This window comes from Bos grunniens, chromosome 26 (genome assembly GCF_055505025.1).
Source record: "Bos grunniens cultivar Pamir isolate PY7600 chromosome 26, Bosgru_T2T1.0, whole genome shotgun sequence".
NCBI lineage: Eukaryota > Metazoa > Chordata > Mammalia > Artiodactyla > Bovidae > Bos > Bos grunniens.
In genome coordinates this window covers 14,283,349-14,300,279 of record NC_141190.1, presented here as the reverse complement: position 1 = coordinate 14,300,279, position 16,931 = coordinate 14,283,349, and the positions used below count along the sequence as shown (strand labels likewise).

Genomic DNA, 16,931 nt, shown 5'->3' with positions numbered 1-16,931 from the left:
GTCCCTTGGACAGCAAGGAGATCAATCCTGAAGGAAATCAACCCTGAATATTTGTTGGAAGGACTGTTGCTGAAGCTCCAATACTTTGGTTACGTGATGCAAAGAGCCAGCTCATTAGAAAAGACCCTGATGCTGGAAAAGATTGAAGGCAAAAGGAGGAGGGGGCAGCAGAGGATAAGATGGTTAGATAGCATCACCGATGCAATGGCCATGAATTTGAGCAAACTCTAGGAGATAGTGAAGGGGAGAGGGGAGCCTGGCATGCGTAATCCATAGTGTCGCAAAGAGTCAGACACAACTGAGCAGCTGAACAGCGACAGCAAACTGATGTCAAAAGCTAGGGCTAGAATGTAAGTTGTACCATTTAGAGTAGCTTGTACCTAACTTTCTGTGATTATGGTTGGAGTTGCCATTGCTAACAGAAGTTCCAAATCACCTGTGATTCATCTGTCCTTGGTATCTTTCAACATATAAATAAATGATTTATTATATATATATATTTTCCCTTCTCTTTCAGGTTCATTGTCAGATCCTCCAAATATTGCTGGCTTAAGTCATTTTTGTGAACATATGTTATTTTTGGGAACAAAGAAATACCCTAAAGAAAATGAATACAGCCAGTTTCTCAGTGAGCATGCAGGAAGTTCAAACGCCTTCACTAGTGGAGAACATACCAATTACTATTTTGATGTTTCTCATGAACACCTAGAAGGTGCGCTAGACAGGTAATGCTGAAAATACCCTGTGAATTATCTCACTTTGTTGAATTATCATGTTAATAACAGTACTTACTATTTTTACAAAAATGTCTTCACAGCTTTATAGCTTAAACAAGATATTTTAACCAGTATTTTGTTGTTGTTGTTGTTGTTTTAACCAGTACTTTTTGACCCCTGGGTTTTATAAACAGAAAATAATGAGTGATGTTATATATTTACTTTGTAGTAGAGGAGAAATAATGACTTGACTTTAAATTAGCTTTCAGGACTACAAAATGTTTTTTTGACCTATAAAATTTTCACCAGCCTTTCCCATTCTAACTGGTATTGCATATGAGGCATATGATGAAGAATAAACTGTACTCGTGTCATGGATATCTTTTCAAACATATTTCTGTTCCAGAATACAAGAACTTAAATATTCTGTTCTCCTTTATTTCCTCAGTCCTCAAGGATATTTAATGGATACAGAATGTTTTGACCTGCTGTTTCAACCCTGGGGATATTTTGTGAAAGTATTTTCTGGAGCAGCCTCCATTAGGCTAATTAAATTTCTTGGTCAATTTTCTAAGCGGCTAACAGTATTTAATTTTTCATTATATCAGTGATTTGATTCATTGTTTGTTCAAAGTGTAATTTTTCCCTTGGTGAATTTTTATAGTTCTCTGTGTTACCAAGAAGGTGTAATTCTGCAGTGATTTTGATGGATCTATAATGAAGTTTGATTTCACAGTTTTTAATTCTCAGCTTTAATTGCTTATTTAAATTAATAGTCATTTTTTTCCCCAAACCTAATAGTTTGAATTTGTTCTGTAGCACAAAGAACATTAACAGAAGAACAAAGGCATGGGTTCAGGATACAGGACTGGGTCAGAGTAGTCTCTTACTTACTCTAGCTTATGTTTCAGTCTTTAGGCAGCAGCTTTGAGATGTAATCATCTTTTGTATGTATCCCCAGAAGACTTCCATTAATGAGTTCCTTGGGATCATACACCGAATTTAATTTCCTGCTTTACAAATGCCTCAGCAGATGTTCATATAATAGATCTCTGTATGATGGAGGATGTCTGTTACTTGGATCAGAGTGAAAAAAAAAAAAAAGCAGCTTGTATAGGGCATCTTTTAAAAGTACTGATTATACTGTGTCAGAATTATGACCCTTTATGTGGCTTTGTCCAGCTATGGTATGTAGCTATTAGGTACTTTTCCCAGCCTGAGTGTATTGAGGTAGGTGAAAGTGGTTATATGTCCAGAATTATCTGTTTCCGTATATCATTAATTATAGGCTCCAGATAGAGTTTCCCTTCGGGCTGGTATGTGTACAGTACTTAGCACAGGACTGTATTCACTGTGTGCTTAAAATAATACCAAGTAGTGGGAACAGTGTCTTTGATGGCTGCCCTGTGAGGTGCAATTGCTGAGACGTTTGTAAACCCAGGAGTCTCTGGGCCCACTGAATAGCAGTCCCGTTCAGACAGTTTCTGCTCTCAGCTTTATCTGAATTCTGGATGTTTTTTTTTTTTATAAGATGGGGTCTAAATTTAAGAATTACTATATGAAATCATGATTTAAATTGCAACCTGGTGTAAAAGAGTTAATTTATTAACTAAAGGAATCTTAGTTCAGCTTTGGTAGTACTATTAAAGAACAACCTCAAGAAAAATATAGGTTACTTATGTTAAAGTTACACGCCATTTTATTTGTCAAACCACTGCTTTTAAATTTTAAAAATTCTCTTAATATTTCATAAAAGTCCATGATTATATCTTAGTCAAACCACTGTCATATGTTTTTTACACTATTATTTTTTTCACTAATTATAAAGTTCTTAAGAAGGAAAAATATTCAAATAGAGCCTTTTAAATAGGTCACTTAGTTTGTCCTAAAATGCCTGAGTCTTAGTGAAATTGCACTTAAAACTAAATTTAATATTTATTGCCTGAGAACTATCAGCAGCGTTTTCCTTTCTTGGAGAATTAGCCATGTACAACAGAGATTTTTATAAACATCCCAAATTGCAAATCTTAAATAGATAGATTAGATTGCTGTTGTCTTACAAATCTGCCCCACTGTTTTGCAAGTCTGCCCTGACTTTTTATTGTTGTATTGTGATTTATATTAGGAAATATATATTTGGCCTTTGTCCCTTATCCTAGACCATAGCTCCTGAAACTCTTGGAATTTCCTTAGTGTTGAGAGCCATAAAGTTGCATTTTGTTATTTTAATGAAGTGACTTTAGGAAAGTCCCTTGATAATTTGAGGCTAAGTGTTGGTTGCCAGGGGAACCAGCCCTGTATTTAGAAGGTTGGAACTTTCAGTCCACAAGCTGGAGGTTGATTTCAGACACCAATGCCCAGTGATTTACTCAATTCTTTTGAAGTTTGGAGAGCCTACAGATTGGTGAACAAGTGAAGATGTGGGGAGAGTGGCCTACCCAGAGGGCATAGAAGCTCCGTACCCTTCCCACATACTTTGCTTTACACATCTCTTTCATCTAGCTGTTCTTGAATCATATCCTTTTATAATAAATTCAGTAATCTAGTAAGTAAAATGTTTCTCTGAGTCCTGTAGCTGATCTAGAATATTAATTGCACCCAAGGAGGTGGTTGTGGGAGCCTCTGATCTGTGATCTGTAGCGGTTGGTCAGAAGCCCAGGTAACCTGGACCTGTGGTTGGTGTTTGAAGTTGGGGACAGAGAGGAAGGGGTGAGAGGGAGGGATGAGTCTTGTAGGACCTGTGAGATCTCATGATATCAATTGAGTTGAATTTTAGGATACCCAACTGGTGAATTGCTAGGTGATACGGTAACAACACATGGGAATTGTCAAAATCAGAGGTTAATCTTTTTATATTTTCACTAATTAGGTGACATATCTGGGGTAGAGTTCTCTGAATTTACATATGTATAATATTATTTTTTTCTTATATTACTTAGAACTTATGTTCCTTTTCTCTTTGTAGCAGTTTTAGTTTTCTCTGATTCTGTAGAATTCCTATTTCCTAAGTTTCAAACATTTTTTTAAAACATTTTTCTGAGGCCACTCTTAAAATAACAACTTTCAAATTGTTAATTATGTTTCACACCCTTAGATTTGCACAGTTTTTCCTGTGCCCCTTGTTTGATGAGAGCTGCAAAGACAGAGAGGTGAATGCAGTTGATTCAGAACATGAGAAGAATGTGATGAACGATGCCTGGAGACTCTTTCAGCTGGAAAAAGCTACAGGGAATCCCAAACATCCCTTCAGTAAATTTGGAACAGGTTTGTCACCAGCGGCTTTAATGCATTAGTTCTCCTTAACCTCATTTAAACCATGGCCTCTTTGCCCAGTATTGTATTTTACAGCTTAGGATAGAAGATTGCAGAACTCCTTAGAGTTTGGAGCTGATAAGTGGTTGTTATATCATTGTTCCTCCCTGGTCTTTCTTTTTTTTTTTTTTTAATAATTGTTTATTTGCTTGTGTCGGGTCTTAGTTGCATCATGCATGAGGATCTTTGTTGCAGCAAACAGACTTTAGTTGTGGTGAGTCGACTCTGAAGCACAGAGACTTTGTTGCTCTGTGGCACGTGGGGTCTTGGTTCCCTGACCAGGGTCAAACCTGTGTCCCCTGCATTGCAAGGCAGATTGTTAGCCCCTGGGCCACTAGGGAAGTCCTGCCCTGATATTTCTTAAACCATACCCCTACATGTATGTTGTTTGGCAGGTCTTTGGGGAAACACCTATATTTGACCTAAAAAAAGGGTTAAAGCTTAGGTATTTGAGCTTTGTGCAGAAGGTGATAGGTTAATGATAAGGAAGAGTAACAAAATATGAAACAAGTTTATTGGATAACAAGATATAAAATTAAATTTAGATTTTAGAAATAGTAAGAATGAAGTGGTAATCATTCTTTTAACGGATGAGTAACATTTTGGCTAGTAGTTCAAAAAAAAAGATGTCAATAAGAGTTGGGCTCTTGGCATTGGATTTTTTTTTTAATTGAAGTGTAGTCAGTGTACAATATTATGTAATTTTAAGGTGCACAACAGAAGGATTCTGGCATTGGACTTTGAATGTAATATATGAAATGATATTCTCAAAATTGTAATAACAGTGGCCTAACCAGTTATTTAGCCCTCTAGAGGGTACCTCTGGCCATCCCATACAAATAGGAGTCTAGCTATTTCAGGAGCAGAGCAGTTAAGAGTTGTGAGTAGATATTAACCAGCATTTCAAGGAGAGGAGATAATAGAGCTCTTTATTCTGAATAAATAGGATGTCTACTTCAAGGGTTATTGAATCCCCTACTCCCATTGCCTCTGCCTCTACTATCTATAGATAGGTAAATGCATGGCGTCTGCTCCAGGCCTGACTGTAGAAGATATACAAGGTCCCTGCTGTCAAAGTGCTGCAACATCCTAGTAGAAGATTAGAGATGGGATGACAGGGAGTAGCATAAAATAAATTTAAAGATACCTGATTTTGTAATTGTACCCTTTTTCTTTATTCAGTTTTTCATTAAAAAGTACAGCTAAAATATTTAAATAATACAAAAGTATGTTTTAAAAAAGCAAAAACAAAAAGTTGCCCTTTTCTTTATTGACCGTTGCCATTCCCACTTTACCAGATGTAATCATTGTGAAAGGTTGCTATGATTTTTAAAACACTGCTTTGGGGATTATAAAATAGCATAAAAAAAATAGATTGTTTAGTGTACTTAAATTTATGCTTATAAGTTTATTTTGGGGACTTTTGAAAAAGACTATGAAGCCAGCCTTCTTTCAGTTTGAATATCATTCCAATATATCCAGCAGCAACCAGGGAATTAGCATAGCAAAATAGGAGTCTATAAAAACTCCAATTAGAAGCAGCGATACTGTATTCTTTAGACTTGTAACACTTGGCACCTTGTATCTTTGCTAAGGTGAATATTATGGTCCTTAAAATGTCTATGTAATGATTAATTTTCTGAAAAGTGGCTTTTATAGAGGACATGAGCATACATGGTATATCGAGGGAATATGAATTTAAAAACCAAATTTCAAAATCACTACATCCAATGACTGTTGTCCTTTAAATAGTCCCTTTGGCAGGTTAGGTGCTTCCACCAACAATGCTGCTATTGTCAGAACGTGTTAGAACTCTTTTTTGGGAGTTGCCTCCTTTAAAATGGTCTCACTGGTGATAAATCACAGTCAGCATAATCAGGAAGCAGCCACAGATCTTCCAGAAATAAATCCAGTGAATAAGGTGAGCAGTATTGCCTCTGGTCACAAACACAAAACAATCGTAAGATATCTTAAGGTATCAGGAGTGATAAGTGAAGAAAAACATTGAATGGTCAATTATGTAGAGGTGGAATTTGGGAGCATATTTGTTTTCATAACCTCTGACAAGGCTAGGCAGTTAGTCAACAAAGTATGAAGTAATATAAACAGCTGAGAGGTGAGTTAGCCAGACTTGGTACAAAAGTACAGAAAGTGTGATGTAAGGAATGCAAACACTAAGTTACCTGTTGATTTTAGAAATATAAACTAATGTTGAGCTTTTTTGGAGTAGAGGTTCTGTCCATTGTTAAGGTCACAGACAAGTTTGAAAATGTGATAAAAGCTGTAATAAATACCCTTACTTAAAGTTATTCTTGCAGAACAAACCTTGTCAGAATCATACTTAAGTTACTTTTATTATTATTTTTTAGTAACTTCAGATGATTCTATGAATGTGGCCCATTTTGTCCATCTAGGGAATGTGGTTTATTTTAATATTAATAATACTTTAAAGCTAGGTGTTTTTAAATGAGCAAAGATCAAGCATTGTGTGGTTTTAAGAAAACCTTACAATAAAATGCTTGTCCTTAACAGTACTTTTTCATGTACTGAAAAAGTGGTCAGTGGCTTTCAAACTTTTCTTTATACAACCCACAGTACATTTTATTCACGACACATGTAAGCCACTGGAACAGAAGTTTTACCAAACATTACCTATCTTATATTTTCAGATGTAGTCTGGTACCCTCTGTTATATATATATATTTTTTTTAATTTAGATCTTTCAATACGTTAAATTTATTTCCTCACAATCGAGTGGGTTCCACAGTTTAAGTAATTCAAAGTGATAGGCAGTCATTTCAGTAGACTCAAGAAAAGCATTTGTTAAAACACCTTCATGAACAAAGCAACAAAAAAGCACTCATTCATGAACAAAACAACAAAAAAACTCTTTTTGAGTTGATAAAGGCTTATGTCAAACATGATTAATTCTGCAGTTTCAAAGGGATTTCTGTTGAAAGACAAAAACGAAGAATACCTTCTAATCACTTTTTTTGTTCAGCTCTGCTATAGGTACCAGTCATTACAGGAAGTCAAGGGAAAAAACAAGTGATAAGTAAGAGGTTGAAAGGAAGAAAGAGAAAACTTCTTGCTTCCATATGATATGATTGCAGAAAAAATTCAAGATCTTCAGATTAATCATCAAAAATAAGATAATTCACCACTGTTGTCAAAAGAAGAGAAGCGCTAAAATTGCATTCTTGTATTTTGCGTGTGTGCTCAGTTGCTTCAGTTGTATCTGACTCTTTTGTGACCCCTTGGACTGTAGCCTGCCAGGCTCTTCTGTCCATGGGCTTCTCCAGGCAAAAATACTGGAGTGGGTTACCATGGCCTTCTCCAGATTGAACCTGAGTCTCTTGAGTCTCCTGTATTAGCAGGCAAATTCTTTACCACTAGCGCCACCTGGGTGACCCCTTTTCTTGTATCGATAGTAATCAATTAGAAAAATACTACAGGAAATACTTCGTTCATAATATAAAAATAGCTATAAGGTATTTAAAAATAACACTAACAGAGGAGCAAGAAATATATAATGGATGTAAAAGAATGCCTGAGTAAATGAGAAGATAAACCATGTTCATGGATGGGTAAACTCAATATTACAAGATACATTTCACCCTGAATTTATCTAAATTCAGTATTGTGCCATTTGAAAGCATGAGGTTTTTTTTGTTTTTTTCTTTTTAATAATCTTATAATCTGATTATAAATTAATATGAAAGAGTAAAGGGCCAAGAATAACTAAGATAATTTCGAAGAACAACAAAGAAGACACTACTTCTACCAGGTAGCAAGACTTTAGTTGTTAAAGCAGTGAAATTGATGCAAAAGTACCTGAAGATAACAGTAGAACAGGTTATGAACCCTAGAAGCATATCCACAAATGTTTGGAAACTTAGACATAAGACAGAGGCACATGACAAATGAGTAAGGAAAGGGTGGACCTTTCAATGACTGGTAGAGATGAATAAAATTAGATCTCCTCTCACACCATGCACAAAAATAAATTCTAGGTTGATTGGACCTAATTATAGAAAAAAACTTTATATAACTTTTAGAAGAAAATATTTTTAAAAAAATATTAAGCTAGGAAAAGTGTTCTCAAGCATACATATCACAAACCATATTTTTAATGGTAAAGCATATATTTAAATATAAATTTGATTACATTAAAACTTAAAATTTCTGTTCAGTACAGACACAAAAAAGACAAAGTGAAAATGTTTCCAAAGCAGTATAGCAGATAAGAACGTCTGTAAGTAAGTAAGTAAAAGATAAAAACTTCTGTAAGTAAGTAAGTAAAAGATAAAAGCAGTTCATTAGAGAAAGAGAGATAGGCAAAGGCTATTTAGAGTCAGTTCCTTTGTTTGAAAGCCATTTTTGTAGTTATGTGCTAAATCTGTCTCCACACACGTGTCTCATTAACTCCCTATGTGATCTCTCTAGCCTCAGACTTCAGCCAGGAATCCCACCTCCCAGTAGCAGATTCCTCTGTGATGTAAAGCTTGTTCTCTGATGGCGAGCTGTGCTGAGGTTGAATCATTGTTCTACCACTGACCAGCCAAGAGTAGGCCAGTTTCTTAACTTCTGTAAGCCTCAGTTTCCTCCCATGTCTGGTTGGTATAAAGTGGTTAGCCAAAAGTCTGGTCCTAATAGTACTCAGTAAATGAGAGGTTCTATAATTACAGTATGATAGAGGATCAGTGACATAGTGGTAAAGAATCCTCCTGCCAATGTAGGAGATGCAGGTTCAATTGCTGGGTCAGGAAGATCCCCTTGGAGGAGGAAATGGCAACCCACTCCAGTAATCTTGCCAAAAAGAATCCCATGGACAGAGGAGCTTGGTGGGCTACAAGTCCATGGGGTCATAAAGAGTCAAACATGACTGAGTGACAGAGCACACACACACAGCTGTGAAAAATAGCAAAATTTTAAAAAAGTCTTTGCCATGAAGTTGTGAGGGGCAACCACAACTTGATGCAGTGGGTTTGATGCAGTGATTGTAGGACAGTGTTATTAGAGAAATGTTCTCCTGTTCTCTTTTTAAGCTGAACCACTGGTTGGTGATAACATTCTCTTTGCCCCTTCATTTGTCACTCACATACACCTTTAGTTATAGTTCCACAGTTGCTGATAAATTTTATGCCTTTTCTCTGCCCTGTTGCCTTAAAAAAATTTTTTTTCTCTGCCTCTCCATGAAATAAAAGCAGAAGCAGTTGAATTTTTTAAAGTTGTTTGGAACAGGAAAGGAAAAATTTAGTTCTGATTATTCTTAGTGATCTGTTTCTCTAAACCTAACCCAGCAGACACTGTGGGAGCAACTGGGTTTAGTCAGTCAGCAAAGGAAATAGAAAAAAATCAGGATGTGGGTGAGGGAAACAAAACAGGCACTCCTTAATGGAAAGAAAGACAAAGTGGGAGGGCACCTGGAAACAGAGGGTGGGGCTGTACTTAGATACAGGTGATGTTTTTCTGTCTTAATTGTTACATGACAGTTATGCTTTGTAGCACATACCACAAAGGATTATAGAAATCTGAGTACGGTATTATACATACGCTCAGATTCTCTCTTTGTTGACAAGTAATTTTTTAAAGGTCTTCTACATGTAAAGTGCATTAGAAAATGCAAAGAAGTGTAAATTAATGTCTTTGCACTAAAGATACTTTTAGTTTAGTTGGAGAGGCAAGTCAAACTCAGAATTTCACTGGAGTATAATCTCAGACTTGATTTTCTCTTTTTTCCTCCTTGCCAATTTTTATTGATTGCTGCACTAAGCACTTTGCCTGGATTATTTAACTTAATTCTCACAATATCCCCAGTAGGTACATGCCCTTATTATTTCTATCTTATAGATGAGTGAACTAAGACTTTAGAGAGGTAATTAAATTGCTTAGGGTCACTCAGCTTTTGATTGCTAGAGCCAGGTCTGGTGCCCTTAACCACTGTACTATTCCTCCTGCTTTATGATTGCCTAGAAATAAATTCTCCAGGATCTCAGAGGAGGTGCAAGTTGAATTTTCCTGAAGGGTGGGTAGGATTGTCTTAAGAAGAGGAAGAGTCACTCTTAGAAGAAAAGGAACTATTATTTATTGTATGAGCATTAAGTGCCACCCACTGGGCAGACGTTTTACCTAATATGATTTCACTTAACCTTCACCACAGTACTGAAATTTTCATCATCCATTTGACAGATGCCAAAATTAATGCTGACAGAATAAGTAGACCAAAGTTTCATAGGCTTGTGGGGGATACAGGGTGGAGGGAAAAGAGGGAGGCTGGTAGTAGAAGTGTCTGTAGGTTATGGGATTCAGTATCAGGTCAGCCTGAACTTCAAGTCTGTGTTTCTTATGATAATGGTAGTGAAAGTGAAAGTCGCTCAGTCGCGTCCGATTCTTGGCGACCCCATGGACTGTACAGTCCATGAAATTCTCCAGGCCAGAATACTGGAGTGGGTAACCTTTCCCTTCTCCAGGGGATCTTTGCAACGCAGGGATCGAATCCAGGTCTCCCACATTGCAGATGGATTCTTTACCAGCAGAGCCACAAGGGAAGCCCAAGAATACTGCAGTGGGTAGTCTATCCCTTCTCCAGCGGATCTTCCCAACCCGGGAATCGAGATGTTAGGTTGACCCCCAAAATCATGATGAGAGACAAAGACCAAGGAGTGAGCCCAGTGTCGTTTGGAGAACCTGAGTTAGAGAAGTTTGGCCATAATAAAGGATGCTTTTGTAGGAAGGAGTAGGGAAATAGATTAGAACCAAAAAATATTGTGAAATATCAGCCAGAAGGTAGTTGAACACCTCATGATACACTGGGATGATGATAATGACACAAAATTTAGACCCCAGTAAAAGTTACTTACTTTTTTCTCCATTTCGTCTCTCCATTCCTTTCTAAGTGAACAATTTGGAACATATAAAAGTAGACAAAATATTGTTAAGAACCCTGCGTATACATCACTTTGCCCCTGGCCAGTCCTATCTGACCCACATTCCCAGTCACCATCTTACATTATTTTGAAGAGATCCCAGACATCATATCATCACACATATTTCAATATATGTCTGTAAAGATAATGACTCTTTAAAAAACATGGTAAAAGTACCATTATCATTAATATCACCAACTATGCAGGTAGTGTTCAAATTCTAGTTGTCTAATGAAAGTTTTAATTTTTAAAATTTATTTGAATTAGGATCCACTTAAGTTTCAAATAGTCTATTAGTTTCAAATAGTCATCTCTCTCCTCCACTCCCTCCTTTTGACTCCCTGGAATTTATTTATTGAAAATCAGGATGTTTGTTATGTAGGACTTTTCATAGCCTAGCTTTTGCTGATTGCATTCCCAGCAACATAGTTTAATATATTCCTCTTTCTTCTGTATTCCCACAAGTTGGCAGTTGGATATAGAGGCCTGATTAGATTCATGTTTATCTGTTTTTGAAGAAGGCTTCATAGATGGTGATGTGTTCTTTCGTTGGGGGGCATGTAATGTCTAGTTTGCTCTCTGTTTATGTTGATAACAACCGTCCTCAAATGCATCACCCCTGTAATTTTAATTCTGTTACTTTTTCTCATATTGATTTGCTTGAGTACTACTATAAAAAGAAAATCTCCTTTTCTGCTATTTGGCTCCCCAGCGGTACAGTTATAGAAAAAAGCAAGATAAATGTTTGATTCATTCCCTTTATTTACCAGTTTTCAAAATATTGAGTTGGGTCCCTGGCATCTTTGACTGATGACTAATTTTTTTTTTTTTTTTTTTAGTATCATGATAATTCATAGATATAAAAATATTTGATATGGTTTAGACCGCTTAGTCATTTATTATTCTCCAGGTTTTTCCATGGCTTTTATTAATACCTTTTTTTCCCCCCATAGGAAATGTGTCTATGGAAAACTAGAAATTTAAGTGTACAGTTGCTTTATTGTGGCATTTAAGAGGCTTTCACTTCAAGTCCCCTTTCTTTAGTAACTCATGTCTCACACTTGCATGTCCTTACCCAGATGCAGAAGAATTATCCTTTTTAATTTTTTAGGAAAATTCATAGATATCCAAAGACTTTGGTTTCTTTCAGGATTTTTAGAAGATTTCTATAGCAAGAAAAAAGAGATTTTTTTTTTAATCTTTAAAAAAAAAAAGATTATAATAATTCCAAGTAACTAACTGTAGATATATTAAACTAACCTTCAGGATCTTGGGTTTTCAGAGAACAGTTCAGAGTTTCATGGTTATAATTAACAAATAGACTTTTCCTTGAGAACCTATGAGACATATAGTTGGAGACAACTTTGATTTCTCAAACATATTTCTAAAACTTCAAACTCAGTCTTTCCCACAGAGTATAAGAATTATTTGGCTGGCTTTAGAATTTTCCAAGAAAATACATTCTGTTTACTTGAAAATCAGCACTCATAGACATTAGTACTGAGTTTGTAAGCCTTTTTTTAAAAAATAGGATTTATAGTTCATGTGAAGAACTGGAGAAGGAAATGGCAACTTACTCCATTATTCTTGCCTGGGAAATCCCATGGACAGAGGAACCTGGTGGGTCATAGTCCATGGAGTTGCAGTCAAACACAACTGAGTGAGTGAGCACACATAGTTCTTGTAATGAAAATATAGAATAAAATTTACTGATCTTACAATATACAAAACCCTCTTCAATATCCGTTAATCACTTTTCATAAATTTCATAGCAACCCAAGTTCCTGTTAAGTAATTATTGTCTGATAGATGCTATGCTGAGCCTTAGCACAGATAATTCATTTAATCCTCATAGCAATCCTGTGAGATTGGTTCTCATGATTCTTATTTATGAGTAAGAAAAGTGGAGCTTAGAGAGGTAAAGAAACTTGCCTGTGCCTCACAGCTAGGGTCAGGGTTTGACCCTTTTTCTTAACAACTGGGCATGTATCCATGTTGAGATATTTGTAGACTTTTCCAGGGTTGCTTAATTAGAAGATGATGGAGTCAGGATGAGAAACCCTGAATCTCCCAATCTCCAAGCCAGTGCTCTCTCCTAGCAGGCCCAGAGTGGAAGGTCCCAGTGAGTCAGCAACCCTGACAGCCTCAGTCTTCTGCTGGAGCTTACTCTTATGGTGACAGAGCCAGAAAGGTAGGATTCAAGATTTATGTAGCAGCATTTTAATTTGATAGAAGTGTCCCTGCTGACTTAGTGCTAAATGAGGACAATATATGTGTAGAGACTGAACTGGTATTTGTTATCCCAGCCATATTCACATTGCTGTCCACATACAGATTCTTAGGCAGAGGAAGGTTATCTGGACCATTTACAGAGCTTTCTTCCCTACTTTAATGACACGGATCCTATGCTATATTCAGAAGCCAGGACCTCCTACAATTCAAATCATAATAAAAGTAGCTTCAACTGGTTGTCTATTTTCTTCTATACATCAAGTATTATATTCATTTCTTTAATGTTTTTACAGATTTATTATTTGTCATAAAAGAGATTAGTACAAAAGCTTGGCCCAGGTCATTCTTTACACACTACTTGAAGAAACAGAATGTTTCAAGTACAGTTGAGCGTCTGTTGCACAATTCCCTAATTGCATTTTCCTCCCTGCTCCCAAGTGATAACATTGCTAAGTCATGCATTTATTTCTAAGCAATGTGTTGTATAGTTTTTTAGTTTTATAAAAACGGTATTTTGTAACTAATCTCTACCACTTGTATTTTTTCATTTAATGTATATTTGTAGGAGTTATCCATATTGGTGAATGTGTTTCTGATAAATTTTTTTTGCTGCTTTCTGAAAAATGTATTGAATACATTACTATTCTTTATCCTTTTTCCTATTGATTCAATAGTGCTGCTATAAACATTCTTACACATGTTTTCTTGTACACAGAGTTCTCTAGGGTTCTAGGAGTGAAACTCTGGGAGTAGAATTACTGTGTATTAGGATATGTACATCTTTAGATTGCACAGATATTGCCAAATTGTTTCTTATAGTAGTTGATCCAGTTTGCACTCCCTTATGCAGCATCTGAGTTCTCGTTTCACCACAATGCTTGGTATCATCAGACTTTTATTCTATTAATTGGTTGTTAAATATTAGTCTTACACTTTTTTACACTTTTTTTTTTTTAATTTGGTGTATGTCTACCAATGTCGGGACAGCAGATTGAGCCTAAGGAAGTCTTGTTCAAGGTCATGTAACCAGAAGACGATTGACCCTGGATTAGCTGATAGCTCTGCTCACACCAAAGCAGCGCTTGTTCATCTGCACCTCCCTACCTGGGGATGATGGCTCTGATAGCAACAGAGTCTGCTCAGTAATTTAAGTATTCTCTGTGTTATGTCCTGCTTTTCTGTTCATTTCCTCAACTATTTCTTGAGAACTTCCACTAGCTAGCCTTCTTGTTTTTAAAAAACTTTTTTAAAAGATTTAATAAAAGGGTTAATCAACTTAATAACTAGCCTGACTCTTTGGCCCATTTACTCCTAGTATTCATGTTTTTCTGTCAATGTATTAAGAGCTTACTGTCTGACCCCAAGAGAGTCATAGTGGAGACCATTTCCTCTTTCTAATTCAGGAGCGTCTTAGGATACAGGACTGGCATTCTGGGCTGTGTTCCTAAATGGACCAGAGTTCCCTTCTATCATTACATAATAGAAAGCCTGGAAACATCTAGGTAGCAAATAAATGAATATGTGGATTTCACAGAATGGAATCTTTGTGGCTAAAAGCTACTTTTCAGAGCAAATGTGATTGAGTCTCTATTTAGCCATTTGGCCAGAGATGCAGAATCACTAGATTTTTGTGCCTTAGGTGAGCCAGGTTGCTGTTTACAACATAGCCCCTTTGGCTCATTTTTCTTTTAATTTGTTGTTGAAATATTAATATAATAAATATACTGAAAAGTGTGTGTGGCTCTGATAAATTATTGTGGTTATTTTACTTTTGCTGCTATTTGAAAAATCTATTGAATAAATATGCTGCTCTTATTTATATACAGCTCATTGAATTTTCAAAAACCTCAGCAGACTGCACCAGTCAAGAAACAGATTACCAACACCTTTTTGTACCTATCGGTAGTCATTATCCACCTACCCAAGGATCACGTCTATTCTGACTTTTTATGGCTAAGATTAGTTCAGCCTGTTTTTATGTTTTATATAAATAATACAGTGTTTCCGTGTCTTGTGTCTGGCTTCTCGCATTAAACCTGAAAGTTGTGAAGTTCCTCCACACTGTTGCATATGAACAGTGGGTTATTCATTCTTTCTACAGTATAGTATTCTGTTGTGGTCCTCTGGCTCTTTTTACTATGGCATTGTAAGTATTTTTCCAGTGATACATATCTTATTAGTGTATTCAGGGTATGTTTGTGGTTTATCTTTGTGTTGGTTTTTGTTTTTTTTTTAATCTGTTTTTATTTTTAAAACATTTATTTATTTGGCTGTGCTGGGTTTCAGTTGTGGCATGCAGGGTCTTAGATCTTCATTGTGGCATGTGGGATCTAGTTCCCTGACGCAGGATTGAACCTAGGCCCCCTGCATTTTGAGCACGGAGTCTTAGCCACTGGACCAGCAGGAAAGTCCCTATCTCTGTGTTCTTAAATGAACCTAAAGATAAAGGGTAGGGATTAGAATGGTAAGATATTCAGATATATTAAAATCAAAGCAGAATGAGCTAAAATCAAGTCAACCTGAAAGAATTTTAAGTTCTAGACAGAGGCCATACCCTTTGTCTTTACATATTTTGATTTGAAGTTTTGTTTTAAAAACAATATATTGACCAGATTGTGAATAGGCACATCGGATCACACTTGACACTGAAAATGTGATTTCTGTCTAACGCTATCACACTTACAGTCTTGAAATAAAACGTGATTTCTCCAAGCTTGGGTCGATTTTAATGCACATATTGTAAGAATCTGTGCTTTGCAGTGTAAATGAGTAATGAAGCTCTAGGGCCTAGTCCTTCTGTAACTGATACCTCTAGAACCTTCATTTTAGTAAAAAAGGGAGGCATATACTCAAATTTCACCTTAATATGAGAGAACTTTTAACCATTACCCAGAAAAGGAGCTTTTTGTTGTTGTTGTTGTTGTTGTCCTTTTCTTTCTTTCTCTGAGGAGTTATGACTCTGGATACTTTTTAGATCATCTGGATCCCTCAGGTAGAATAAGGTGATGTTTTAGGACCTCAAGTAGAGCAGATCTGGAGTGGAACTGGATCTTCCTTGAAACTGAGAAGAACCTGTAAATTTGATTTTAGCAGGCTGCTGCCAGTGAATATGAGTACATTTGATTGCTTTCTGACTATAAAAAGGTTACTGAGTACTTGCTGGACTTTTTCTTGCACACTCCACTAGATCTGTTGATTGAAGCATTCAGGACATGAATCTTGGCTAAGAGTACAATGCAGCTCTTCAAGGATAAAAACTGGATCTGAGAACGCCATCTGGTGGCTCTCTCTGGATCCTAGTTTAGTGAAAGAGAGATTCTCTAAATGCCAGTTCATCAGCCATTATAATAACCCAAGGAGGGGAAAACACGTCGAGAATATGTTCTGCCAGGAGCCCATTTAGTAGTATAAGTGGGAACAATAGAAGTTACTATACTAGATTTTAAGGTATTTCTAGTCAAGATGCCATTTTTAGAGAGATACCAATTACTGAAATTCCACCTCCCAGCCTTTAAATGGCAAGATCTTTATTAGAAATGTAGTACTTAGAGAGTTTGACTATTTGCTCTTGACATGCACATTTTATCCTAATTGAATTAGTTATTAAATTTCATAATAGATCTCATTGTGGTACTCTGTATACATCGCTTGAGACTTATAAGAATAGCATTGCATCCTATTTTTACCAGTCTAGATCAAATTCATGAGAATTCACATCACAAATTTAATGCTTCAGCCAAGA

The 16,931-nt window shown here is 36.2% G+C and overlaps 1 protein-coding gene across 6 annotated transcripts in view; it reads left to right on the top strand.

Moving 5' to 3' along the window:
- Positions 1–16,931, top strand: part of IDE (insulin degrading enzyme) — a 93,757-nt gene that overhangs the window by 32,519 nt on the left and 44,307 nt on the right. For 5 of the 6 annotated variants that reach the window (XM_086378594.1, XM_086378593.1, XM_086378596.1 and 2 more), the window contains 2 exons: positions 518–725; positions 3,811–3,980. In XM_086378594.1, the coding sequence (XP_086234720.1) occupies positions 518–725; positions 3,811–3,980 (378 nt within the window). Of the gene's footprint in view, positions 1–517; positions 726–3,810; positions 3,981–13,059; positions 13,149–16,931 lie in introns of those variants that run through there. The other variant, XM_086378598.1, reaches the window with a different exon arrangement.